The 12,901-nt window shown below is 40.5% G+C and overlaps 1 protein-coding gene across 1 annotated transcript in view; it reads left to right on the forward strand.

Annotated features, from left to right (window-relative positions):
- The window catches only part of CAT (catalase), a 345,988-nt gene that overhangs the window by 324,560 nt on the left and 8,527 nt on the right, over positions 1 to 12,901 (forward strand). The window contains exons 11-12 of the mRNA XM_053720531.1: positions 3,450 to 3,557; positions 11,638 to 11,724. Of these exons, the coding sequence (XP_053576506.1) occupies positions 3,450 to 3,557; positions 11,638 to 11,724 (195 nt within the window). The remainder of the gene's footprint in view (positions 1 to 3,449; positions 3,558 to 11,637; positions 11,725 to 12,901) is intronic.

A 12,901-nucleotide genomic window follows, 5' to 3' on the forward strand; every position in this document is an offset into this window, starting at 1 on the left:
GAGTTTCTGAATTATCTGCTCTTTTTTGTGAATTTCCTTTTCTGATTTTTCATCAGGATAAGGCAGTTTTGCGGACATTTAAATTCATTTAAATTCTTACCTAAGGTTGTGAATTCTAACAGCATTAATAGAGAAATTGTTGTTCCTTCTTTGTGTCCTAATCCTAAGAATTCTTTGGAGAGATCTTTATATTCTTTGGATGTGGTGAGAGCTCTGCAATATTATGTTGAAGCCACTAAAGATTTCAGGAAGACTTCTAGTCTATTTGTTATCTTTTCTGGTTCCAGGAAAGGTCAGAAGGCTTCTGCCATTTCTTTGGCATCGTGGTTAAAGCTTTTGATTCATCAAGATTATTTGGAGTCGGGGAAAGCCCCGCCTCAGAGAATTACAGCTCATTCTACTAGATCAGTTTCCACTTCTTGGGCTTTTAAGAATGAAGCTTCAGTTGATCAGATTTGCAAAGCAGCAACTTGGTCTTCTTTGCTTACATTTACTAAATTCTACCATTTTGATGTATTTGCTTTTTCAGAAGCAGTTTTTGGTAGGAAAGTTCTTCAGACAGCTGTTTCAGTTTGAGTCTTCTGCTTATGATTTAAGTTTTTCTTTTTCTTTTTTGAGAATAATCTTATATTTGGGTTGTGGATTTATTTTTTTCAGGGAATTGGCTGTTTTTGTTTTGTCAAATAAACTGGAGATCGTAAACCGAGCGCTAGTAAATACGCCTTAAGCTCACTTACAAAAGTCCCCTAGCGGACTTAAAGGTAACAGATGAGATATGGGTAAGGAAGGGAGCGCTAAAAGCTGAAAAGGCTAAAATGGCTAAAAGCAGTACAATTTATTATGACGATTCAAACATATAAGAAATACATAAAAAATACAATTGCACAATCAAACAATGGCTAAAACCTGCATGGATCCATGATATGTCTAAAAGAATATGATACACGTGCTATACCATAGGTGATAATGTACAAAGAATGTATGCACAGCAAGGATAAAACACAGCAAAGCTAAAACACAAATGTGGGTTAATAACTAATCAAGTGATGCGTGTGGCAATCACAAGTATATTACTTGAGGTGAGTAAAAAATATTACAAAGTTCACAAAAATCTCACAAAAATGCAGAAGTGTCCAAAATAAATAAATAAATAAAGTCCAAAGTGTCCAATGGTAAATGTCCAAACACTGATGTGTTGTAATCAGTCCACATTCAATGTGTCGTGGAGGAGTGAAAAGTATATAACATAAAAAATCAAAAAATCCAAATCTATATCCAAAGAGTCAATGCAAAAATGTGATTGCAAAAAGTGAATCCTATCGATGTGAGTGATAGTCAAAAACAAAATGTGAAAAAAATACAAAAATACAAAGTAATAAAAAATCTATATAAGTAAAAGTCCAAAAAAAAAAAGGAATATTCTGAACTAGTATGTAAACGCGTTTCGGCCTTTTTCAAGACTATATCTATCTATCTATCCACAGAGGGCTGAATCATTCCTGCTTTTACTCTTCATAATAGAATGAGACTCCCTGGCTTTTTATTCACAACTCTATTACACTGTCATGAGCACACCTGAACTTGGGTGGGGTGCTTAAACCAATGGGAGATGGTCAGTCTCCCTGGTTATGTTAAATACAAATACAAAATTTGGTTTTTCAGCACACCTTACAAAAAGTTTAAATCCACATCTGGGAGTGCTGCCAATAAGACCCAGTAATTACACAAACAAAAAGGTATCAGCGCACATCCATTTTCAAAAGCACAACATATTTTTTGAACTGCTGCAAAAAATTGCCTGCAAATACATCAAGAGACAACTATTCTTTTTAAATAATATTGGGAACTTAGTCACACAATATAGCCATATTTTGCTTAGCCAGTCACCTCTTACAAGGTGCCCCAATATATATATATATATACATATATATATATATATATATATATATATATATATATATATGTGTGTGTTATTTGTACATACTCTGCACAGTATTATTCATATGTAGGTATCTTTATATACAGTATAAATTCTGCCATATCTCTCACAGGTATAACCCACACTGCCATATCGCCTACAGGTACCTCCCATACTGCCATATCTCACAAGTACCTCCCATACTGCCATATCACTCACAGGTGCCTCCTATACTGCCATATCTCCCACAGGTGCCTCCTATACTGCCATATCTCCCACAGGTACCACCGATACTGCCATATCTCCCACAGGTACCACCCATACTGCCATATCTCCTATAGGTATCTCCCATTCTGCCATAGCGCCCATAGGTACCTCCCATTCTGCCATATCTCCCAATGTACCACCCATACTGTCATATCTCCCATAGGTACCACCCATCCTGCTATATTTTCCTCAGGTACCACCCATACTGCCATTTCTTTCTCAGGTGCCACCCATTGTGCAATATCTCCCATCCCACTGTATCTCTCATGGGTTCCACCCATCCCGCTGTATCTCTTTTGGGTTCCGCTCATCCTTCCATATCTCCCACAGGTACTACCCATATGTTCATATCTCCCTCAGGTACCACCCATACTGCCATATCTCCCTCAGGTACCAATCATACTGCCATATCTCCCTCAGGTACCACTAATACTGCCATATCTCCCTCAGTACCACCCATCCTTCCATATCTCTCTCAGGTATCACCCATACTGCCATATCTGATCTCCCTCAGGTACCACCCATCCTTCCAAATCTCCCTCAGGTATCACCGACACTGCCATATCTCCCTCAGGTATCACCGACACTGCCATATCTCCCTCAGGTATCACCGACACTGCCATATCTCCCACAGGTACCATGCATCCTTCCATGTCTCCTTCTGGTACCACCCATACTGACATATCTCCCTCAGGTACCACTCATACTGCCATATCTCCCACAGGTACCATGCATCCTTCCATATCTCCCTCAGGTATCACTGGCACTGCCATATCTCCCTCAGGTACCATTCATCTGACATCTCCCTCAAGTATCACCCATGCTGTCATATCACCCTCAGGTACCACACATCCTTCCATATCTCGCTTAGGTAACACACATACTGCCATATCTTCCTCAGGTATCACTGACACTGCCATATCTCCCTCAGGTACCATCCATCTGACATCTCCCTCAGGTATCACCCATACTGCATATCTCCCTCAGGTACCACACATCCTTCCATATCTCCCTTAGGTATCACCCATACTGCATATCTCGCTCAGGTATCATGCATCCTTCCATATCTCCCTCAGGTATCACCCACACTGCCATATCTCCCTCAGGTATCACCCACATTTCCATATCTCCCTCAGGTATCACCCATACTGCCATATCGCCCTCAGGTATCACCCACACTTCCATATCTCTCTTAGGTATCACCCACACTGCCATATCTCCCTCAGGTACTATCCATCTCACCATGCTTTTTATCACCCCTTAGGCACGAGCTTTTTACACCAAGATCCTAAACGAGGAGCAGCGGCAGCGACTGTGTGAGAACATTGCGAAGGACCTGAAGAATGCACAGATTTTTATTCAAGAAAGAGCTGTAAGTAATCACTTAACATGACAAAATATGTTCTCTTAATCTTTCCCCTCTGGCTTTGTCACTGCTAGATAGAGAAAGCGGAGGATAAATGGATAATGACTTAGGAGTGCCTAGCAGGCTAAAGTGTGATAAACATATAATATCTGATATAGATTATTTATTTTAGGTTTTTAAGAATCTGTACCACGGTAATACTGATTAAAATTATATCTATTTCACTTGTGGATATATATATATATATTGTTTTATTTTATTTTTAAATCTTTTATTGAGATTTTTGGCATTGACAGAAAATAACATATGTCCATTTATAGCGACCGGAAACATACATATTACAAGCATGTAAACATATAGACAAAGTTACTAAACAGGAGCTTTGTGACCTTATACAAACAATAATAGGTGTATATGCAATGTCAATAGCCTTTTTGGGGGTGGATTAGGACATATAGTAGTAAGCAGTAGGGTGGCATAAGTATTCAGCCTAAGTGATGGACATGGACTGTGAAATCTCATTTTATAAAATAGGATTGAGATACCTCCCAAACTTCGCTGGGTCACTCTTATGCCCGAGTCAGAGGATATGATATTGGGGAGAACCATAAATGAAAAAAAGTCACTCTTGACTGATAAGAGAAAGTGATTAGCATCTGATGTTTAATAGTGGATGGATAGAGGGCTAATGAACTGACATTTATATTCTGGAGTTAAATCCTAAATCCTAGGGGTGAGCATATTAAGCATAAAAGTGAACTAAGTTTTATAGGAGAGGGAGCTGTAAATTTTCTCGAAAAGCAATGGATAAAGCCTGGCTGAATAGTGAGAGGTGGCAATTTAATTTAAGATTATAAGGCCAAGAGCCACATAAGTGGGTACTCTAACATAGCTTAAAGCCAGCTGTATGTAGCTATGCAGTGTGTGGTTGGAAAGATAAAGGTGTGGAAGATTAATATTTGGGGCTCTTGTAACTAGGAGGGATATATACCCTGCGTTAACTAGGAAATGGGTAGTATTATGATAAGGGATTATTTTAGTATTCGGATTACTTGTGTTTATAGGGGTTGTAGTATAGGATATTAAACCTTCTCGAGGTTTCTGGAGGGGCTGGGCAGGTTATATTTGCTAAGATATGTCTCAGCTTAACGCTGCTTTTTTGCAGGTGTTAGGTTTTTTTTCAGCTCAAACTGCCCCATTGTTTCCTATGGGGAGATCGTGCACGAGCACGTTTTTGAAGCTGGCCACGTCCGTAAGCAACGCTGGTATTTAGAGTTGAAGTGGTGGTAAATTATGCTCTACGCTCCCTTTTTGGAGCCTAACGCAACCCTTCAGAGAACTCTAAATACCAGCGGTATTTAAAAGGTGCGGGGAAAAAAAACATGCGTAGCTAACGCACCCCTTTGGCCGCAAAACTCTAAATCTAGCCGTATGTTTTTTATTACTTAAGACACCTCAGCTATGGTTTGGCACTTTATGCATTTATATAAAGTTCTAAATATTTGGGGAATATAAACATTTTTTTTTTTTAAGTTATTTATTTCTTACCTGGGGTTTAGTCTTTTTTTCAATTGACTACTTCTTGCAAATTGCGGGCGGTATTAGGCCCGCGGGTGCGTCAAATGCTTAACTTTATTGCGTCATTCTTGGCGCAAAAATATTTTTGGCGCGAAAAAATACGTCTATGATGCAATTTCGTCATTTCCGACGTCATTAGTGACGCGAGTGTGTCATTTCCGGTTTTGGCGCCAAAAAAAATTGTTACGTTATGCTTCATACTTGGCGCCAAACTTTTTCTTTATTTCAATACCCCATTGATGTTTGCCTTTTTCTCTATCAGAGGGCTATGCTATTTGCATTTTCCCATTCCTGAAACTGTCATATAAGGAAATAGATAATTTTGCTTTATATGTTGTTTTTTTCTCTTACATTTTGCAAGATGTCTCAATCTGATCCTGCCTCAGAAGTTTCTACGGAACATTGCTGCCTGACATCGGTTCTACCAAAGCTAAGTGCATTTGCTGTAAAATTGTAGAAATTATTTCGCCGAATGTCATTTGTAATAGTTGTCATGATAAACTTTTACATGCAGATAGTGTATCCATCAGTAATAGTACATTGCCAGTTGTAGTTCCTTCAACTTCTAATGTGCATGATATACCTGTAAATTTTAAAGAATTTGTTTCTGATTCTATCCTGAAGGCCTTGTCTGCATTTCCACCTTCTAATAAACATAAAAGGTCTTTTAAAACTTCTCATTTAGATGATGAAATTTCAAATGACCAACAACATAATAATTTATCCTCTTCTGATGAGGATCTATCTGATACAGATGATCCTTCCTCAGACATTGACACTGACAAATCTACTTATTTATTTAAAATAGAGTATATGTTCTTTATTAAAAGTGTTAATTACTTTGGATATTGAGGTAACTAGTCCTCTTTACGTTCAGTCTAATAAATGTTTAAATGCTGTTTTTAAACCTCCTGTGGTTTCTCCATGGGTTTTTCCTATTCCTGAGGCGATTTCTGGTATAATTTCTAAGGAATGGAATAAGCCAGGTACTTCTTTTATTCCTTCTTCAAGGTTTAAAACATTGTATCCTTTACCAGCAAAATCTATAGAGTTTTGGGAAAAAATCCCCAAAGTTTATGGGGCTATTTCTACTCTTGCTAAACGTACCACTATTCCTATGGAATATAGTACTTCCTTTCAGGATCCTTTAGATAGGAAGCTTGGATCTTATCTAAGGAAGGCCTATTTATATTCAGGTCATCTCATTCTCATTCTCAGACCTGCAATTTCTTTGGCTGATGTTGCGGCTGCATCAACTTTCTGGTTGGAAAATTTAGCGCATCAGGAATTGGATTCTGACTTATCTAGCATTATTCGCCTACTGCAATATGCTAATCATTTTATTTGTGATGCTGTTTTTGATATTATCAAAATTGATGTTACATCCATGTCTTTAGCTATATTAGCTAGAAGAGCTTTGTGGCTTAAATCTTGGCATGCTGTTATGACATCTAAATCTAGATTACTATCTCTTTCTTTCCAAGGTAATAATTTATTTGGTTCTCAGTTGGATTCTATTATTTCAACTGTCACTGGGGGAAAGGGAGTTTTTCTGCCTCAGGATAAAAAAACCTAAGGGTAAATCTAAGGCTTCTAACTGTTTTCGTTCCTTTCGTCAGAATAAGGAACAAAAACTCAATCCTCCTCCCAAGGAATCTGCTTCCAATTGGAAGCCTTCCTCAAATTGGAATAAATCCAAGCCATTTAGGAAACCAAAATCAGCCCCTAAGTCTGCATGAAGGTGCGGCCCTCATTCCAGCTCAGCTGGTAGGGGGCAGATTAATATTTTTCAAGGATATTTGGGTAAGATCTGTAGAAAATTAATGGATTCAGAGCATGGTCTCTCAAGGGTATCGAATAGGATTCAGAGTAAGACCTCCTGTGAGAAGATTTTTTCTCTCATGTATAACAGCAAATCCAGTAAAAGCTCAGGCTTTCCTGAAGTGTGTTTCAGACCTGGAGTCTTCAGGGGTAATCATGCCAGTTCCTCTTCAAGAACAAGGTTTGGGGTTTTATTCAAATCTATTCATTCTCCCAAAAAAGGAAAATTTATTCAGACCAGTTCTGGATCTGAAAATTTTGAATCGTTATGTAAGAGTACCAACTTTCAAGATGGTGACTATAAAGACTATTCTGCCTTTTGTTCAGCGAGGACATTATATGTCCACAATAGACTTGCAGGATGCATACCTTCATATTCCGATTCATCCAGAACATTATCAGTTTCTGAGATTCTCTTTTCAAAACAAGCATTACCAATTTGTTGCTCTTCCATTTTGCCTAGCAACAGCTCCAAGAATCTTTTCAAAGGTTCTGGGTGCCCTACTCTCTGTAATCAGAGAACAGGGTATTGTGGTGTTTCCTTATTTGGACGATATCTTGGTACTAGCTCAGTCTTTACGTACTGCAGAATCTCACACAAATCAACTAGTGTTGTTTCTTTGGAAACATGGTTGGAGGATCAATTTACCAAAAAGTTTCTTGATTCCTCACACAAGGGTCACCTTTTTAGGCTTCCAGATAGATTCAGTGTCCATGACTCTGTCTCTAACAGACAAGAGATGTTTAAAATTGGTTGCAGCCTGTCGGCACCTTCAGTCTCAGTCATTCCCTTCAGTGGCTATGTGCATGGAAGTTTTAGGTCTCATGACTGCAGCATCGGACGCAATCCCCTTTGCTTGTTTTCACATGAGACCTCTACAGCTTTGTATGCTGAACCAATGGTGCAGGGATTATACAAAGATATCACAATTAATATCCTTAAATCCCTATGTACAACACTCTCTGACGTGGTGGATAGATCACCATCATTTAGTTCAAGGGGCTTCTTTTGTTCTGCCAACCTGGACTGTGATCACAACAGATGCGAGTCTTTCTGGTTGGGGATCTTTGACAGCACCAAGGGGTTTGGAAATCTCAAGAGGCGAGATTACCAATAAATATTTTAGAACTCCGTGCAATTCTCAGAGCTCTTCAGTTTTGGCCTCTGTTAAAGAGAGAACCGTTCATTTGTTTTCAGACAGACAATATCACAACAGTGGCATATGTCAATCATCAGGGTGGGACTCACAGTCCCCAAGCTATGAAAGAAGTATCTCGCATTAAATCAATTTCTCCTCCTTGGAGTCTTAATTTGGTTCTGAAGGATTTACAGGCTCCTCCATTTGAACCTATGCATTCTTTGAACATTAAACTACTTTCTTGGAAAGTGTTGTTTCTTTTGGCCATCTCTTCTGCTAGAAGAGTTTCTGAGCTATCTGCTCTTTCTTGTGAGTCTCCTTTTCTGATTTTTCATCAGGATAAGTCTGTTTTGCGGACTTCTTTTCAATTTTTACCTAAGGTTGTAAATTCTAACAACATTAATAGAGAAATTGCTGTCCCTTCCTTATGTCCTAATCCTAAGAATTCTTTGGAAAGATCCTTGCATTCTTTGGATGTGGTAAGAGCTTTGAAATATTATGTAGAAGCTACTAAAGATTTCAGGAAGACTTCCAGTCTATTTGTTTTATTTTCTGGTCCTAGGAAAGGTCAGAAGGCTTCTGCTATTTCCTTGGCTTCTTGGTTGAAACTTTTGATTCATCAAGCTTATTTGGAGTCGGGTCAGGCCCCGCCTCAGAGAATTACAGCTCATTCTACTAGATCAGTCTCCACTTCGTGGGCTTTTAAGAATGAAGCTTCAGTTGATCAGATATGCAAAGCAGCAACTTGGTCTTCTTTGCATACATTTACTAAATTCTACCGTTTTGATGTATTTGCTTCTTCGGAAGTAGTTTTTGGTAGAAAAGTTCTTCAGGCAGCTGTTTCAGTTTGATTCTTCTGCTTTTGATTTAAGTTTTTTTCTTTCAATTATGAAAATAAAATTATTTTTTTGGGTTGTGGATTAATCTTTTCAGCGGAAAATGGCTGTTTTTATTTTATTCCCTCCCTCTCTAGTGACTCTTGAGTGGAGATCCACATCTTGGGTATTTATTATCCCATACGTCACTAGCTCATGGACTCTTGCCAATTACATGAAAGAAAACATAATTTATGTAAGAACTTACCTGATAAATTCATTTCTTTCATATTGGCAAGAGTCCATGAGGCCCACCCTTTTTATGGTGGTTATGATTTTTTGTATAAAGCACAATTATTTCCAAATTTCCTTTGTTGATGCTTTCTACTCCTTTCTTTATCACCCCACTACTTGGCTATTCGTTAAACTGAATTGTGGGTGTGGTGAGGGGTGTATTTATAGGCATTTTGAGGTTTGGGAAACTTTGCCCCTCTTGGTAGGATAGTATATCCCATACGTCACTAGCTCATGGACTCTTGCCAATATGAAAGAAATGAATTTATCAGGTAAGTTCTTACATAAATTATGTTTTTTTCATGTTTCAGACAGAGCATTCCAATTGACTTCATTCTCTTGAAATACTTTGTTGAAGGAGCAGTAATGCATTACTGGAAAGCTATCTGAACACATTTGGTGAGCCAATGACAAGCGGCATATATGTGCAGCCACCAATCAGCCACTAGCTCTCAGTATGCATTGATGCTCCTCAGGCTATCTAGGTATGTGTTTCAAAAAAGGATAAAAATAGAAAGAATAAATACAAGAATTAAATTGGAAAGTTGCTTAAAACTGCATGTTCTATCCGAACCATGAAAGTTTAATTGTGACTTCACTGTTCCTTTAGTGTACTGGGAGAGTAGGTAAATAATATCAGTTTATTACAAAGCTTTTTACTACACATAAACAGTTTATTTTACAATCTTCTGGTCTCTTTAATATAAAGTTCATGCCCAATATCTAGGTGACCTTTTGTAAGGAGGGTGAGGGGTATATAAATAGTCTGGCCTGTCACTGAAGCTCCTCTCTGCAGATGTGCCAGGGTCAGGTGGGATACAGGCAGAACACAGGCGGGATACAGGCAGAACACAGGCGGGATACAGGCAGAACACAGGCGGGATACAGGCAGAACACAGGCGGGATACAGGCAGAACACAGGCGGGATTGAGGCGGGACACAGGCAGAACACAGGCGGGATACAGGCAGAACACAGGCGGGATACAGGCAGAACACAGGCGGGATAGAGGCGGGATACAGGTGGGATAGAGGCAGGATACAGGCGGGATACAGGCAGGATACATGCAGGATACATGCAGGATAGAGGCAGCATACTGGCAGAACACAGGCGGGATACAGGCAGCATACATGCAGCATACAGGCGGGATACAGGCAGCATACAGGCGGGATACAGGCAGCATACAGGCGGGATACAGGCAGCATACAGGCGGGATACAGGCAGCATACAGACAGGACACAGGCAGGATACAAGCAGGACACAGGAAGGATACCGGTAGGATACAGGCGGAACACAGGCGGGATACAGGCAGAACACAGACTGGATACAGGCAGGATACAGGCAAGACATAGACCAGGAAACAGGCAGAACACCTGCCAGGACAGAGGCGGGATAAAGGCAGGACATGACATAGACCAGGACACAGGAGGGATACAGACAGGACATAGGCCGGGACATAGCTAGGCCAGGACACAGGCCGGGATACAGACAGGACATAGCTAGGCCAGGACACAGGCGGGATACAGACAGGACATAGCTAGGCCAGGACACAGGAGGGATACAGACAGGACATAGACCAGGACACAGGAGGAATACAGACAGGACATAGCTAGGCCAGGACACAGGAGGGATACAGACAGGACATAGCTAGGCCAGGACACAGACAGGACATAGCTAGGCCAGGACACAGGCGGGATACAGACAGGACATAAGCCAGGACACAGGTGGGATACAGGCAGGTCATAGCTAGGCCAGGACACAGGCGGGATACAGACAAGACATAGGTCAGGACACAGAGAGATACAGACAAGATACAGGCAGGACATAGCTAGGCCAGGACACAGGCGGGATACAGACAGGATATAGGCCAGGACACAGAGGGATACAGACAAGACACAGGCGGGATACAGGCAGGACATAGCTAGGCCAGCACACAGGTGGGATACAGACAGGACATAGCTAGGCCAGGGCACAGAAGGGATACAGACAGGACATAGGCCAGGATACAGGCAAGACATAGCTAGGCTAGGACACAGGAGGGATGCAGGCAGGACATAGGCCAGGACACAGGAGGGATACAGACAGGACATAGCTAGGCCAGGACACAGGAGGGATACAGGCAGGACACAGGCGGGAAACAGGCAAGGCTACAGACATGACACAGGCAGGATACAGACATGATACAGACATGACACAGGCAGCATACAGACATGACACAAGCAGGATACAGACATGACACAGGCAGAACATAGGCAGGATACAGACATGACACAGGTGGGACAGATGCCAGAAAACAGGCAGGACACAGGTGAGACAGATGCCAGAAAACAGACTGGACACATGCAGGAAGTTTACTTTATAAAATGGTAGAAACATTTATAGATTTGCTACGATGTGCAGGCTGCAGTGCTGGCTCAGTAATCGCATTATTTTCCTCCCAGGTGCAGAACTTCAGCGCGATTCACCCGGAGTACGGCTCTCGCATTCAGAACCTGCTGGATAAATACAATGCAGAGGAAGGAAAGAAGGTACCAAACTGTGGGGCAATGTGCCAGCGCTGGGCGATTTATTTTTAATGTTGTCACCCCCTAACAGAAAGGGACAGATCAGACTGTCACATACACTATATCCTGTCAGTACCACACACACAAGGGACGATGACAACTTACTGTGACATACAAGCGCAGGGAGAAGGGGACATGTTTTATTATTACACTAAGGGAGGGACAGGAGCACAGGTTATCAGGCATCTGACATCCTGTTATGTTAATGTGACAATAAACATCTTTGTCTCATGCTCCTTAGAGAGGACAAATGCTGCACATTGTACAAACCAGCTGTGATCTGCAGCATTTGCAGATTACATTAAACTCATCTATGGAGTGTGGCACAAAGCACATTTATACACAAAAGCAACAGATGTTTAATATCCTTTTAACTACAGCAGAACTCGATCTGACATTCCCGTTCTCTGGATTTGTTTGTCACCCACACACATATGAATCTAGATTTTGTATTTATTGTATTCCTTTGATATGGCGCCACCTGGTGGATATTTTGGGAGTGTGGAGAGGCGACATGAGAACCCTGTTGGATTTAGTTTATTACAGTATCATGCCGAATGATTCACCTTGTAATTTAAAGCAATAGGAAGGTCAAAATAGGAATGTGTATGGGAGCATTTCAGTTTGAAATATAAGCACTTTTGCAATATACTTCCATTAGCAAAAACGCTTCTAGTAAAAGTTATTGCTGCTTTTCTGCGGCATACGCACATATGCTGTGAGAGCCACATACACCTTTCTCAGGGAGTCAGCATTGCTTTGTATGACACAAATGAAGTCTTCACAGAAGCAATACGCACCATCACCAGCTCTCTGAGCTTGAATACAGGTGCAGGGGCACTCACAGCATATGTGCATATGCTGCAGAAAAACTAATAAAAAAAGTGCTTATATTTCATACTAAAATGCACCCAAACACATTTCAATTTTGACCTTTCTATCCCTTTAAGATTGGAGAAGACGGTGTGGAGTGAACAATCAATTGAATTCTTAGATACAACAATCCCTACAGATGGTTTTAAATTTCAAGTTGACATTTAGAAGAAGCCAAAAGATTCCAATAACCTTTAACATTACTGAGTGTCCTCCTTCCTGCCCTTCTTAAAGGGACAGTCTACACAAGAATTAGTATTGTTTAAAA

The sequence above is a fragment of the Bombina bombina genome, chromosome 7 (genome assembly GCF_027579735.1).
Source record: "Bombina bombina isolate aBomBom1 chromosome 7, aBomBom1.pri, whole genome shotgun sequence".
NCBI classification, from domain to species: Eukaryota; Metazoa; Chordata; class Amphibia; order Anura; family Bombinatoridae; genus Bombina; species Bombina bombina.